At 36.5% G+C, this 14177-nt stretch overlaps 1 protein-coding gene across 2 annotated transcripts in view; it reads left to right on the plus strand.

Moving 5' to 3' along the window:
• Nucleotides 1-12908, plus strand: part of LOC128998071 (protein ST7 homolog) — a 34153-nt gene extending 21245 nt beyond the window's left edge. For both annotated transcript variants that reach the window (XM_054424048.1, XM_054424049.1), the window contains exons 9-12: nucleotides 4752-4995; nucleotides 6555-6694; nucleotides 11440-11542; nucleotides 12621-12908. In XM_054424048.1, the coding sequence (XP_054280023.1) occupies nucleotides 4752-4995; nucleotides 6555-6694; nucleotides 11440-11535 (480 nt within the window). In that variant the 3' untranslated portion in view covers nucleotides 11536-11542; nucleotides 12621-12908. The remainder of the gene's footprint in view (nucleotides 1-4751; nucleotides 4996-6554; nucleotides 6695-11439; nucleotides 11543-12620) is intronic.
• Nucleotides 12909-14177: the final 1269 nt, after the last annotated feature.

Genomic DNA, 14177 nt, shown 5'->3' on the forward strand with positions numbered 1-14177 from the left:
TTAACAACTTCCCAGAACTTTCGTGGATTTCCCTGAGACTTCTTTGATCTTATTTCATTTCTATTGTGAGGGTATAGCCTTCTAGGGCTGTAAGGTCACTGTAGTTCCTTAACCAAGCTTCTGTCAAGATTTTACAATGGAATTTTACCTTGAGACCCTGCCATAAAACTAAAAAAATCATCAAAGTTTTTATTATAGCTCCGAAATTTTAATAGTAACACTCTAAAACTGAATTTTTGGTTACAAAGTGGATCTGGAGTATTGAAACTATTTCTAAATTCATCTAATTCGGAAAATTCCTTACATTCAATAATAAGTTTGTCCTGATAATTATTCTTATCCATAGATAATGCTAGAAAATTGCTCGGCATGCCAGCTGCGAAGGGTTAAGAATTTCTCAGTTTTAACCTTTAAAACTCATTTTAATATTTGTTGTTACATTACACAGTAATAAGCTGGTTTCTGGTACCTTTGCATACAAGAAAGTCGTTGTTTTTTGAAAGGGCTGACTCAAATCTGCTGTGAGCACTCTCATTTTGCGCTTTTTCAAAAAAGGCACACGAGTTTCTTCAGTAGGCTCTCAACGAAAGTAAATCCATAATCATTAATGACAATTAAAAATTCTTTCACAAAAAATATTGGAAAGGTTTGAATATATTAACTATATAAAAGTTTATAAGTCTGTTAAAATAGTGTACTGTATTTTAAACAGTTTTGTGATTGTATGTATGGGCTGTGTTTGACCCATTTGAGTTATTTGTTGCTGGTAGTGTAACGAAGAGTATTGTATGCCATTTGCAATATCTGGAACCGTTTCAACATAACAATACTTGCACGAAACTATCATGGCAGTATAAACTTCTACTTGCTGGCCTTGTATATGTTAATGTATGCTAATTGCTTAACATTACAGTTTATTCTTTGTTCCTAGTTAATTGTTTTTTGGCGATGGGGAGTTTGTTTACCATTCTGGTTTGTAGTAAAAAACAAAGAACTCAGAAGTTTGAGGATCTGGAATCTGATCCTGTCGTCAGGTTACTTTCTAACTTGATGATAGATAACCATATTAGTACACAAATTCAATAAAAGCTGGAAAATAGTAAATAAACCCACACATATAACTGTATACAAGATGGTGGCTCTAGCGAGACGTAGGTTACGCGGTTGCCTTAAGGAAGTATGACCTCATTCTCACTAGATATGCCATCTTCTGCAGACATGTTCATTGTGTTCTCTAATCTCGTTTGTTACTACTGAATTATTTTTTATTTGAAGACTTGTGTTTTTTGTTTTTGTTTTACTTCTATACAGTTATTTGTATTTCGATTTTTGATTTTCCAGCCTTAGCTTTTTCTTGAATGAGAATGGGATTAGACTCTAGATCCCAAACTTTGTGAAAACTTTGTATTACCAATCAAGATTAAAGGTCCGCAGTAATAACAAAGTCAAAGTCAAAGTCAAAACATTCTTTATTCATTATAGTTTCACATTACATGAACTTGAATAGAGTCATGAGCTAAATTCAAAATTGCTTACTGCTAATTAAATACATAAAAAGAGTACTAAAATTACTTTACTTTAACTTTTAACAAAATCATGACTTTAAGGATTACAGTATTTGGAATTCAAATTAAGTTAGGCCTAACTGTTTTTTACTAATACTAAAGAATTCTGTTACTGAGTAGCAGGGAGTTCTTAAAAAATATTCCTTTAAGAGCTGCTTGAATTTATTAAATTTGGTTTCTTTTCGGATGTGAGCTGGTATAGACTGGAGAAATTTTAGCCCTATGTAAGATGTCTTTTTAGTGTAAAATTCAAGATTATGCCGAGGTAGGTTAATTTTTAATCTGGTGTTATATACTAATTGTTCTGTTGAGCTGGATGATAGTTGGATCTGTTTTGCATAAATTATTGTTTCATAAATATAAAGACTATAAACTGTTAATATTTGTAATTCACGAAAGATGCTCTTGACTGGCTCTTTCTTTTTAAGATTTTTCATCACCCTGATAGCTTTTTTCTGCTTAATTAGTACTTTATCTAAATTAGTTTTTGTTGTTGCCCCGTATAGAACAATTCCATATGAAATATGTGAATGTATTAATGAGAAATAAACAACTCTTAGAGTGTCTAAACTGCATACTCTGAACATCTGTCGCAGAGCATGGATACCGGAAGATACCTTTTTAACCACATAATTCACATGGCCCTCCCAAGATAGATGTTTATCGATAATTAGACCAAGAAATTTTGTTTGCTTTACTTGGTTTATTCTTTCTGATTTTATGCAAATGTTTGGTTCAAAATTTTGTCTACGTTGTTTAGTGGAAAATGATATAAAATTGGATTTTTCTGCGTTAATAAGCAGATTTTTTCGGTCAAGGAATTCTTTAGTGGATAAAAGACTCTCCTGAGAAAACGTTTCAATCTGTTCTTTTGATCTTCCCGGAACCAGCACATTACAATCATCAGCAAACAGACACATAGACCCGCCGTTTCCAGGAATCGCTCCTGGCATACCTCTAATATAGCAGAGAAAAAGTAGAGGCCCCAGGATCGATCCCTGCGGCACCCCATATTTCAGCGTCTGATGCTGAGATCTACATTTTTCAACGTACTTAGTGCTTGCATGCTCCACAACATAATCCAATTCAACAAATTGTTTTCTATTTTCTAGATATGATGTAAACCATGCAAGCTCTTTTCCATAGATTCCCATTTCTTTTAGTGAAGTCAACAATATACTATGTGACACGCTGTCAAATGCCCTACTAAGATCCAAAAAGATTCCTACAACATTTTCTCCTCTGTCAACAGCATTTATTGTAGATTCTATGAATTCAATACCAGCTGTTATTGTTGATTTGCCCTGCCGAAAGCCATGTTGTTCTTTATCAAATAGTTGATTATTTTCCAGATATTTATAGACCTGAATGTAAACAATGCGTTCAAAAATTTTTGAAAAAACAGGTAAGAGAGAGATAGGGCGGTAACAGGAGGGATCAGTTTTATTACCTTTTTTAAAAATGGGAATTACTTTAGCCAATTTTAATTTTGATGGAAAGATTCCTGAAATAAGAGAAGAGTTTATGATATGTGTTAGTGGTTTCTGGATAATGTGTATTGATTTTTTAACTATGGTGATTGGAATTTCATCAAAACCTGCAGAGTACTTGTTTTCAAAGGAAAGGACCACTTTAGTGAGGTGTTCTTCTGTTATTGTGTGAATTTTAAATGACTTATCTGTAGGTAAAATATTTTTCTGGATATCTGTTTTTTGTGTAAGTGAAGGAGAAATGTGTGGCAATATAAGCTTTTCCACAGCTGATACAAAGAAATTATTAAAGTTGTTACTGACAGCTACTGGATGCTTAAGGAGTTTACCATTTTGCTCTATACATATCGGAATGTTGCTGGTAAAATCACTTTTTGAGTTAAGCTTTATTTCACTTTTAATTATGTTCCACGTTGCTTTAGTTTTATTAGAAGAGTGTTTTATTTTCTCATTATAAAATGTTTGTTTGGCTTGGTGTATTGATTCTTTTAGTTCCTTTTTCTTAACCTTTATCTTTTGATATGTGTCAAAATTTTGTCTTATCCTACCTAGCTTTTCCAGTTCATTTAACTCACTCCTTTTTTTAAATAACTCCTTTGAATTCCATTTACATTTACTATATCCACCATCTGCACTTAAAACTTTGGGGAAATTAACATCAAAAATGTAACTAAAAATGGAAAAAAATGCATCATACTTTTTATCTACAGATGACTGGCAAACATCATACCAAGTCTCATTGCCTAAATCACTGAGAAAGGTTTTTAAGTTATTCTCTGTAAATTTTCTGTGCCTTTTCTTTGTTTTCTTTTTATTCTTACTTTTTAAATCCACAATTTCAAGAAGTTGTGCATCGTGATCAGACACATGAGTAATGATTCCGGTTACAATTAATTGCACATGATCTATATTAGTGATAATATTGTCTATTGCTGATCTAGTTTTAAGTGTAACCCTAGTAGGAAAATTTACTTTATATGACATATTATACATTCTCAAAATGCTCAAAAATCTATAATACAATGAGTTATGATTTAAAATATCTATGTTTACATCTCCAGCTATAATGATGTTTTCATATTTCTTAGTCAATATATCTAGTGTAGTTTCTAGTTTGGATAAAAAAGGATCGTTGTATTTATATTCTGGAGTCCTATATACACCCATCAGTACAAAAGACATGCTTTCAACTATTACTTCAACCAAACAACACTCAAACTCCTTCTCTGATATTATATTTTGTATTCCTTTTAGTGCAACCTCTTTAATATTAAGTGACGAATTTGTGAGGATTAATACCCCTCCTCCAGTGGTTGTAGTTCTAGTCCAGGAAGATGCTATTTTGTAGTTTTTAATATTGAAAAATGATAAATCTGTTTCACGCATATTTATTTCTGTCAATATAATAACATCTGGTTTAATTTCATCAAGGTTTACTTCTAATATTCCAATACGGGTTGATAAATTTTGGACATTTTGGTGAAGAATTAAAAAGTTTTGAGTGCTGCTTGAATTGTAACAATTTAAATTATTACCGGTACTACATTCTTGCAAGTTTCCTCCAAAAAAGGATGCATACTATTGTTTAATACACTAGGGTTATCTATGGGTTACATTATTTTAACACTACATTCAACTTAAGACAAGTGTGTTTGGAGATATGTATTATGAAGTCTTAATGATTGTTATGTTTCAGTACCTGCTAGAGATGAAGCCTCTCATACTGCCATCAGAACATGTTTTAAAGAGAGGCGACTCGGAAGCTATTGCATACGCGTTCTTCCATCTGCAGCACTGGAAGAATGTGGAGGGGGCGTTGAACCTGCTACACTGTACGTGGGAAGGGACGTTCCGCATGCTGCCATATCCTCTGGAGCGAGGACATCTTTTCTACCCATACCCCACCTGCACCGAGTGCGCGGATAGAGAACTGTTACCTGGTATAACTATTGGATTTCACCTCTAAATCTCGTCAAAATATTTAAAAACGTTTTGAAAGAAAATTGACACTCCTGCTATGTATATAAATCACTTAAAATGGTGTAAATACCTGCTTCGTGGTAATCCTAATGTTGCTAGTGTCGCAACTAGTTTCGACTTTTTACAAAGTCATCTTCAGGCGAAGGCGTCAAGGATGTCAAATGGTGGTCACTTCATATGAAGGTCGTCATTACACATAAAGTACATAAAAACACGAACACGAACACGGACATTAACACGTAAAAACGGTCAAACGAACAACGGTAACTGTAAAGGAATGATGTGACACGACCGGGATGGATGCAAGGTCTAGACTACCGGTCAACGTGGTCGGTCGGTGCGATGACGTCACTCCTTTTGTCTTGTTATCAGTCAGCTGTTGTAGGTCCCATCCCATTCATTCCTGACTCTTTCTCTAGTACATTGATAACCGTTTTTACGTGTTAATGTCCGTGTTCGTGTTCGTGTTTTTATGTACTTTATGTGTAATGACGACCTTCATATGAAGTGACCACCATTTGACATCCTTGACGCCTTCGCCTGAAGATGACTTTGTAAAAAGTCGAAACTAGTTGCGACACTAGCAACATTAGGATTACCACGAAGCAGGTATTTACACCATTTTAATATATTCAACGTAATCCGGAGGCTAAATTCTAAAATAATATATAAATCACGTTCTGCAAATTAATTTCTGTGGTCTCAGTTGTTGATTACTGTTGATATCGATCACCAATCAACAGACGTGAACTGAGTAAAGTGTTTGGATGTAGAAAATGTATGCAAACGGTTGAGGGAGTTTGGAATTTGACTTAGAATTCTATGTTGTAGACCAAATGCTGGCGTTCATCAGTCTCATTTATACAGTGTTCAACATTTAAAATACCCCCACCGCAGCAAACCTGGAAACTAAGCGAATTTCCATTTGTCTGATTTACACTAAAAAGCCTCCTTAAAAATATCACATTTATTCCCTTTTTAAATAGAATTAGTTTAACGAGTAATTAGGTTTGCTGCAACAGGGAGGGTAAATAAATGTTTTTTGTTCAAATTGTTATATATGTGTGTGTATGTACAGTGTAAATATATATATATATATATATACAGGGAGCGGCAAAATGATCTGATGGTTTTCTTTGCCGCCCTGTGTCAAATGAGTGAGTGGTGGAGGGTGGTGGGAATAGAGGCATTCCAGAGCGACCAATAGAGGACATTTTTAGCTGTGGAGCTGAGGACAGCATGGTGCTCAGCCGTCTACACAGCACCATGGTTACTAAAAATGTCCGCAAGTAGGCTCTGGAACGCCCCAATTCCCACCACCCTCCACCACTCACTCACTCGACAGGGCGGTAAAGAAAACCGTCAGATCATTTTGCCGCTCCCTGGACGTGTTTATAACCTTGTGTAATTTTGCCCGATTTTGATGAAATTGCAAATAAATAAATAATAGTCAATTTTTTTGGATTCACAGATTGCAAACTATCTTCTCTAGCTTCTGATTTTGTTGTTACTTTTGCAGCATTCCACGAAGTGAGTGTTTACCCCAAGAAAGAGCTACCGTTTTTCATACTGTTCACAGCTGGCCTGTGTTCGTTTACTGCTCTGCTCGCTCTTCTCACCCACCAATACCCGGAACCGATGGGCATCGTCGCTAAATCGGTATGTTTTTGATCTCTCATTATTTGAACATTGTAAATGATTTCTAGATCAGACTGTTTTTAGTCCCACCTTCACATCACCTGACGCTAGGCTCTAGCTCAGAATCATTTTACATTAGTGTACTTCAGGCTAGGCCTGGAGGGTTGTGGCATTATCACTTAGATAAATCCATTGGTGATTGGCAACATTTGACCATGGGTACCAAAGTCCTGCGCTCTACTTCTAGACATGGTGTTTAGAAACCTGGAATTGTTCTTGAATTTTGATGACAGGAAAATTCCGTAAATTTTGTAAGAAACCAGGAAATTTACATTTTTGATCAATCCAAAAATCATTGATTTTTCTTGTTTTGTGTCATTGAAAATCGCGATTGCAAGAAGTTATCACAAATCACAGATGTTGCTGCAATCGTAAGTCATGATCACAAACACTGCTGTGATCGTAAGAAATTATCTCGGTCGTTGCCTCGGTCCTAAGAAATAATCACGGCCATTGCTGCAATAGCAAGAAATCAACATCAATTTTGGCCTAGGTGTTTAAGATTTTTTTAGTGAGCATAGGAAGCTTAACTGAATGTGAAAGAGTTGAAACTGGCACAAGAAACAACACTTTACACTATATACATAAAACATTAGAATATTTTACCGTCACTGACAGCATTTTCAACTAAGGATGAGTCTATAGAAGAGTTGAAAATGCTGACAGTGACTGTGAAATATTCTAATCTTTTGGTGTATATAGTGTAAAGTGATGTGTTTCTTGTCCCAGTTTGGACCAACGATATAAACAACTGATTGATCGCTGGCTCAGTGTTGGCCGCGCGGTCCGGTGCTCCCCCACTCTCTACTGGGAGAAGCCTGTGCAGCCCATACACTCACAGTATAAAACACACATTTTTAGATGCTGCTCTGTTTTAATATGTGGAGATGAAAAATTGCTAATGCATGTCAAACTCTTTTTACAATTAAAACAGGGTGTCCACCGACCGGGAAAACCGGGAATTATGCGTGAATTTTGTATCTAACCGGGAATTTTTTGCCGCAAACGCGCATGAGGACGATGACGTATCTGTGACCGCAGGAGACGAGGATGACGATGACATTCCCATGATCGCGGGAGATGACGACAACGTTTTCGTAACCGCGGGAGACGATGACGACATTTCCGTGACCGCGGGAAACGACAATGACATTTCCGTGACCATGGGAGACAATGATGATATTTCCGTGGCCGCGGGAGACGACGATGACGCTTTCGTGACTGCGGGAGACGACGATGGTGTTTCCGTGACCACGGGAGACAACAATGATATTTCCGTGGTCGCGGGAGACTACGATGTCGTTTTCGTGACCGCGGGAGTCGACGATGACATTTCCGTAACCGCGGGAGACGATGACGACGTTTCCGTGACCGCGGGAGACGACGATGACATTGCCGTTACCGCGGGAGCCGACGATGGTGTTTCCGTGACCACGGGAGACAACGATGATATTTCCGTTGCCACAGGAGCCGACAATGATGTTTTTGTGACGACGATGACGTTTCCGTGACTTCGGGAGACAGTGGTGATGTTTCTGTTACTGAGTGAGATATTCAGGGTTTTTCAGTTATCGCAGAAAATAATGATGGTGTCTCTACAAATGTGTTAGATGATTACAATATAACCTCGAGTTTGGCTTGACCAACAATTTCAAAATGGCACACGTCTAGAAAGTTTGTAATATCTTCACCTTTAACGTGGTATTTATTTATTGTGTTTAGAAGGGTTTAACACATAAATTGGCTACGTGCAATTTTTGTAATTTTAATTTTTGTAATTTTGCCTTATTATTTCTGTAGGCCACTTGGAAAACAACCCATTACTCCAAAATTATACTATATGACCAGGGGTTGGTGTAGTAATCCTTCAGAAAATTTGGTAAAATTGAAATGATCAGTATTAAGAATCTATTTTTCATGTGTCTGTACAGAGATTCGATACATTTTGGTATCAACATATCACTATTTTTATGAAGTTATTAATAAATTGCAGGTTTAAGGATTAGTTTTTATTTGTTTGATTATTCAATTAGTAATATATAAAAATTGAATACTTGTGTCAGGCAATATTACAGCAATCATAATTTTTTTCCTTACCTGAGAATGCTCTTTACGATAACTAAAATAGCAAACTGTGTTAGAGCTAAAACAGCATTGGGGGAGTTGGCGCAAAACGCGTTGGAAATTTTTTTACTCATGAATTTTTTCTGGTTGGCCTGGTGGACACCCTGTTAAAACTTAATTCTTGCATAGAATAACCCATTTGAACTCTTTAAAACTACACATTTACTAAACTTGATTTTAGATGGTTTTTCACACAACTGACAACTGACTAGTTCAAAACTATACATGGTAAAATAATAAGTAATTGTAAAGAAAATATGGTAAGTACAAAATTTTTCATTTCACACTCGATTTATTAATGAAACCAACATGAAATATTTTTGAATAAATTATTTTGGTGAATTTCTGTCTATTACATATACATTTGCAGACCTATGTTATGCGTAAAAACGTGATACTTTTTCTGTTAGCTGAGTGGTGGCAATACATTTTAATAAAAAGGTCTCAAACAAATTTAATTAATTGCAATTCATGGGTGTCTTCCACAAAAGAAACATTCACGACGTGTTCCTCAAAAATAGTGCCCACAAAATGGGAACACGCGGCTACAAATAGTCTTTTTGTGTTAAAGTTTTCCTTTATGTTTGAAGCTGACAAGTTAATACATTGTAAACGTACTTAACTACCTTAAAAAACATGAGCTTACCTTAGTTGTCAAATTGTCTTTTTGTTCTTTTTTAGTAGGGATTTATTGCACAAGATGTGAATAGTACATAATACCTAATGAATATCAACCCGACCTACCATCATAACCCATGGTGTTGACTGACCTCTGAGAAAATAAGCCCGGACGCATTTATTTCACTGTGCATGTTTTACAATGTACAGTTTTAGTTTAACCCTATCAACAAAATAAAAACAAAACAAATTTCAGTTAAGTTGAACATGCTGTAACGGGTTAAGGAATCCCTTACTCAGACACCTAGTTTATAATCTATTAGAATAGGTACTTTACACGTGAAACGAAATGCAACTGCCTTTCTGTACTCTGTTGGTGCAGTTGTAAGCGGAACAAGACACAGCTATTTTAAACACATACTTAGCGTACAATTAAGGATAAAAGATATTGATAAATTTTAATTTAAATAACCGCACACTGTTGTTACATCAAACAAGTGTTCAAATGGGTGACAGTTAGCATGTACGTGAGGTACGCCGCCGCTATCTTGCCAGTAGAGGGTGGGGGAAGCGCGACCGAAAACAGGGCCCGCTACGCCACTGAGAGCGCAATCCAGTAGTTATTTACATCGTTGGTTTGGACTTGTCCCATTCAGTTAAGCCTATGTCCACTAATGAACGTTAAACAAAGAATTTAAAAAAAAAGTAGGGATGGACGGGTCCCGAAATTTTGGGAATTTTTCGGGAAAAAATATTCTCGATTATCGGGACGGGATTACATTTGAGTGGGGAATTTTTTGGGACGGGATTTGGTCCGATCGCCGGCGATTTTGCCGCTTCGCGAGTGCCGATGACGCCGCTATTACGAGCGATAGGTCCGCGAACACAGGAGACGAAGTCGTTTCGAGGATTGCGCCATGACCGCGGAGTCATAACGACGATCGCGCCGTGACCGTGATTATTGGACCGACGATCACGCCGTGACCGCGGAGCCATACCGACAATCACGCCGTGACCGCGGAGCCATTCCAACAATCACGCCGTGACCGCGGAGCCATACCGACAATCACGTCGTGACCGCGGTGTCATACCGATAATCACGCCGTGACTGCGAGTCATACCGACGATCACCCCGTGACCGCGGAGTCATACCGACGATCACGACGTGACCACGGAGTCATACAGACGATCGCGCCGTGACCGTGAGTCATACCGACGATCATGCCGTGACCGCAAGTCATACCAAAGATCACCCCGTGACCGCGGAGTCATACCGACAATCACGCCGTGATCGCGAGTCATACCGACGATCACCCCGTGACCGCGAGTCATACCGACGATCACGCCATGACCGCAAGTCATACCGACGATCTCCTCGTGACCGCGAGCCATACCGACAATCATGCCGTGACCGCGAGTCATACCGACAATCACGCCGTGACCGCGAGTTATATCGACGATCACGCCGTGATCGCGAGTCATACCGACGATCACGCCATGACCGCAAGTCATACCGACGATCACGCCGTGACCGCGAGTCATACCGACGATCACCCCGTGACCACCGTCATTTTGATGATCGCACCGTGACCGCGAGTCACAAGTTTCTATAGGTACCTGTAAATTGTTACCCATTTTTTGATTATTATAGATCAGTGCCACAAACGGTAAAGATTGATTTCGTATGCCTTTTTTGGTAACTGCAATAGACATTCTTTTTATGCACAGAAAAAAATCCCGTCCTGAAAATCGGGAAGGAAATAAAAATCCCGTCCTGTCCCGAACTAAAATCTCAATCCCGTCCATCCCTAAAAAAAAGGTTGCAGATAACTTATTGTAACTTAACTTAAATGCAGCATCCATTGTGTAACAACTCAACCTTTTCTCTAGAGTGTTTCCCTAGTTTAGGTCTAAATGCATATTACTGATTTTTTTATACTTTTCTGAGTTTAAGTATTTTACAGGTCCTTTCATGGCTGTCCTTGCCATTTCACTACCTGCTGGAGAAAATTGAAGCAATGCTTCCGTCAAATCTTCTACAGCAGCTGTCACGAATTTGATTTTTAGGTATATTCCTCAGAAGTTCTACCTAATTTACTTTTGGTGATTGAGTGTACCATACGTTTAAATGGTTTGATGATAGCCATTAATATTTGAAAGCACAAAAAATATGTCAAATAACACTTACAATCATTAAGAAGTTATTTAGTGAAGATAGTCAAGCAAAGTTAGCAGCAAAATATAGGGATACAAGAATCAAGATTTTCATGAAGATTGCAGATATTCACTTCAACAAACAATGTATCAAGAAGAGGATAACACCCCAATACGCTAACATCAAAGTCAACTGCAATTCCACCACATCAAATTGATGCATCGAATCAAATCAAAATTTCGATGCATCACACACCACCATACGCTTATCTACACAGGATGTAACTAAGAATAAGCTATTTTGTATTCATACAAAGTTTCTGAAAACAGCCAACATTTTTGTAATATAATCTAGAGTTATCTTATGGCTAGATTAAACAAACAACGCAACTTGTAGGGAGGGTAGGGCAGGGGGTTAACGACTCCAAGCTCAAGATAGTTTTTGTGACTCTAGCCTCCAGTGAGAGGCTATTAATAAACATCCTGTCTCATAACAAAATGGTTGCTAGTATCTTTAATTTCAACAAAAAGTTCTGTTCTCTTTTACAATACATTTGGAAAGCATCAATTGATATTACAGTACTTAAGTTTAAGAATTTTTATTGGCTCTTGCCTACAGCCATAATTTATTCCACTGAAAGTATTTGACTTAACCGTGTTTTGTGTTTATTTGTGACTTTTCTATCAATACCAAAAAAGGAGATAAGTCAAGTGTAGTTTATTTTATCAATAAAGCAAGTACGACTTCAAAATAATAAATATATAATTCTAAATGATATAGTACTTCATTTTGTTATGTTTTTAGGGATTGCTCGTTATAGCCAACCTTTTGAGTTATCCAACCTAGGTCCGGGGGCTCTTCTTTAAACTGCTTGGTGTTTAGATTATTTAGTTTTCTTTTAAGCTGCTACTTTCAATGACACAAATCACAACTAGACTTTCCTGTAAACCTTTTGACATTTGCTTTATTTATTTATTTTTTTGTTTTCAGGTACGAGCCTGCTGATGGACTAAGGCTACCGAGTTCACCGAAATTGTTTTATTTAATTAGTTCCTAATCGTTTGAATGTACGATTTGACAATGTTAAGTATTTATTAGCTAAGTTATTTCGGAAAAAGAAAAATGTTTTAATTTTTCAAGTGTGTCTCATTGATTATTTGTGGTAGTTATTATGTTTTAACGTTATGTTCATTTACTCTGTTACAATCTGTACAATAAGGTACTAAAAGTAAGATATTAGTTAATTATTAAGAGAACCAATAAAACTCTTGTTTATTATAGACTGAATTTTTTTAACCTTCATACATAATTAACCAATTACAAATTACATTTTTTTTCATACTGTAGAAAAAAAGGTGTTTCCAATGCATGCATTATGGGGCAAAAGTCATAAACTCATTGGTCGCAATTATTTATAGTAATGGTTTGTCTCCAGAGGAAAAAAATTTAGTTCAATTCGACATTGCCATATGACAAGGAAATGTTTTTAACTAAATTGCCGCAGTTCAAAGTTGAATTTACTGAATGTTATACTTCAGAAGTAAAAAGTAACATAACAAAAATGACAACCAATTAATGTTATTAACACAAAGCACTGTAATAATTTAAAATCGTCACACTTTCTGCACAAGAAACTGGAGGAGTGTGGGACTGAATGCTCTTGGAGCAGCCCACTGCAAGATACAGTCCCTGCTGAATTTAGTACCTAGGAAAACTCACCTTTTATAGTTTTTTTTTAACTGAAAATTATTTCAACATTTATCTTCCTACTTATGGATATTACTTTTGAAAAATTAATAACCTTGTCATTATAACAATTAGCGATATTCTTTAGTTTTTTTCCCTTTTTTTCGGCTAACTTTAAACAATACGCTAACATCAAAGTCAACTGTAATTCCACTACATCAAATTGATGCATCGAATCAAATCAAAATTTCGATGCATCGCACACCACTACCCTTAACCAACCTCGCATTAAGTGATAATCGGATACAGTAGACTCTTGATAATTCGAAATTGGTGGGCCAAGCATATAAATTTGAATTATCAAGAGTTCGATTTATCGGGAGAAAAATAAACCATTCGAATTACAGAGAGTTCATTTGTTTAATACATACAAAGGTACAGCACGTTACAATAAAACATCATACCGTATTTTAGTACACTTTTAAATACAAATTACTTTTAAAAACAATCAACGGCTTATTTTTCAGTTACTGTAGTTGCAAAGAAATCTGTTATTTAGCGCTATATATTTCGCCAATAGCTGAACTATCAGCTGTCGACAACTACGTTTGTGCTCAAGGAGATGTCGCGCAATCTAGAGATCGGATTGCCAACTTAGAAAAACAAGTCAGCGAACTAACTCAGACTACTGCTCTAACTAAACAAACATCAAAACGTCCAACACTAGCCTACCATGGGAACAGGATGTACTGTACTATATAGTTTCCTGTTATAACAGGAAGAGATCACTTCGAATTATAAGAGTGTTTTGCCGACTAAACTTTGAATTACTGCGTGACTTTGATTTATAGTGTTTTTTTT

This window comes from Macrosteles quadrilineatus, unplaced genomic scaffold, assembly GCF_028750875.1.
Source record: "Macrosteles quadrilineatus isolate MER2022 unplaced genomic scaffold, UCM_ALF_1.0 Scaffold_7__1_contigs__length_78375512, whole genome shotgun sequence".
NCBI lineage: Eukaryota > Metazoa > Arthropoda > Insecta > Hemiptera > Cicadellidae > Macrosteles > Macrosteles quadrilineatus.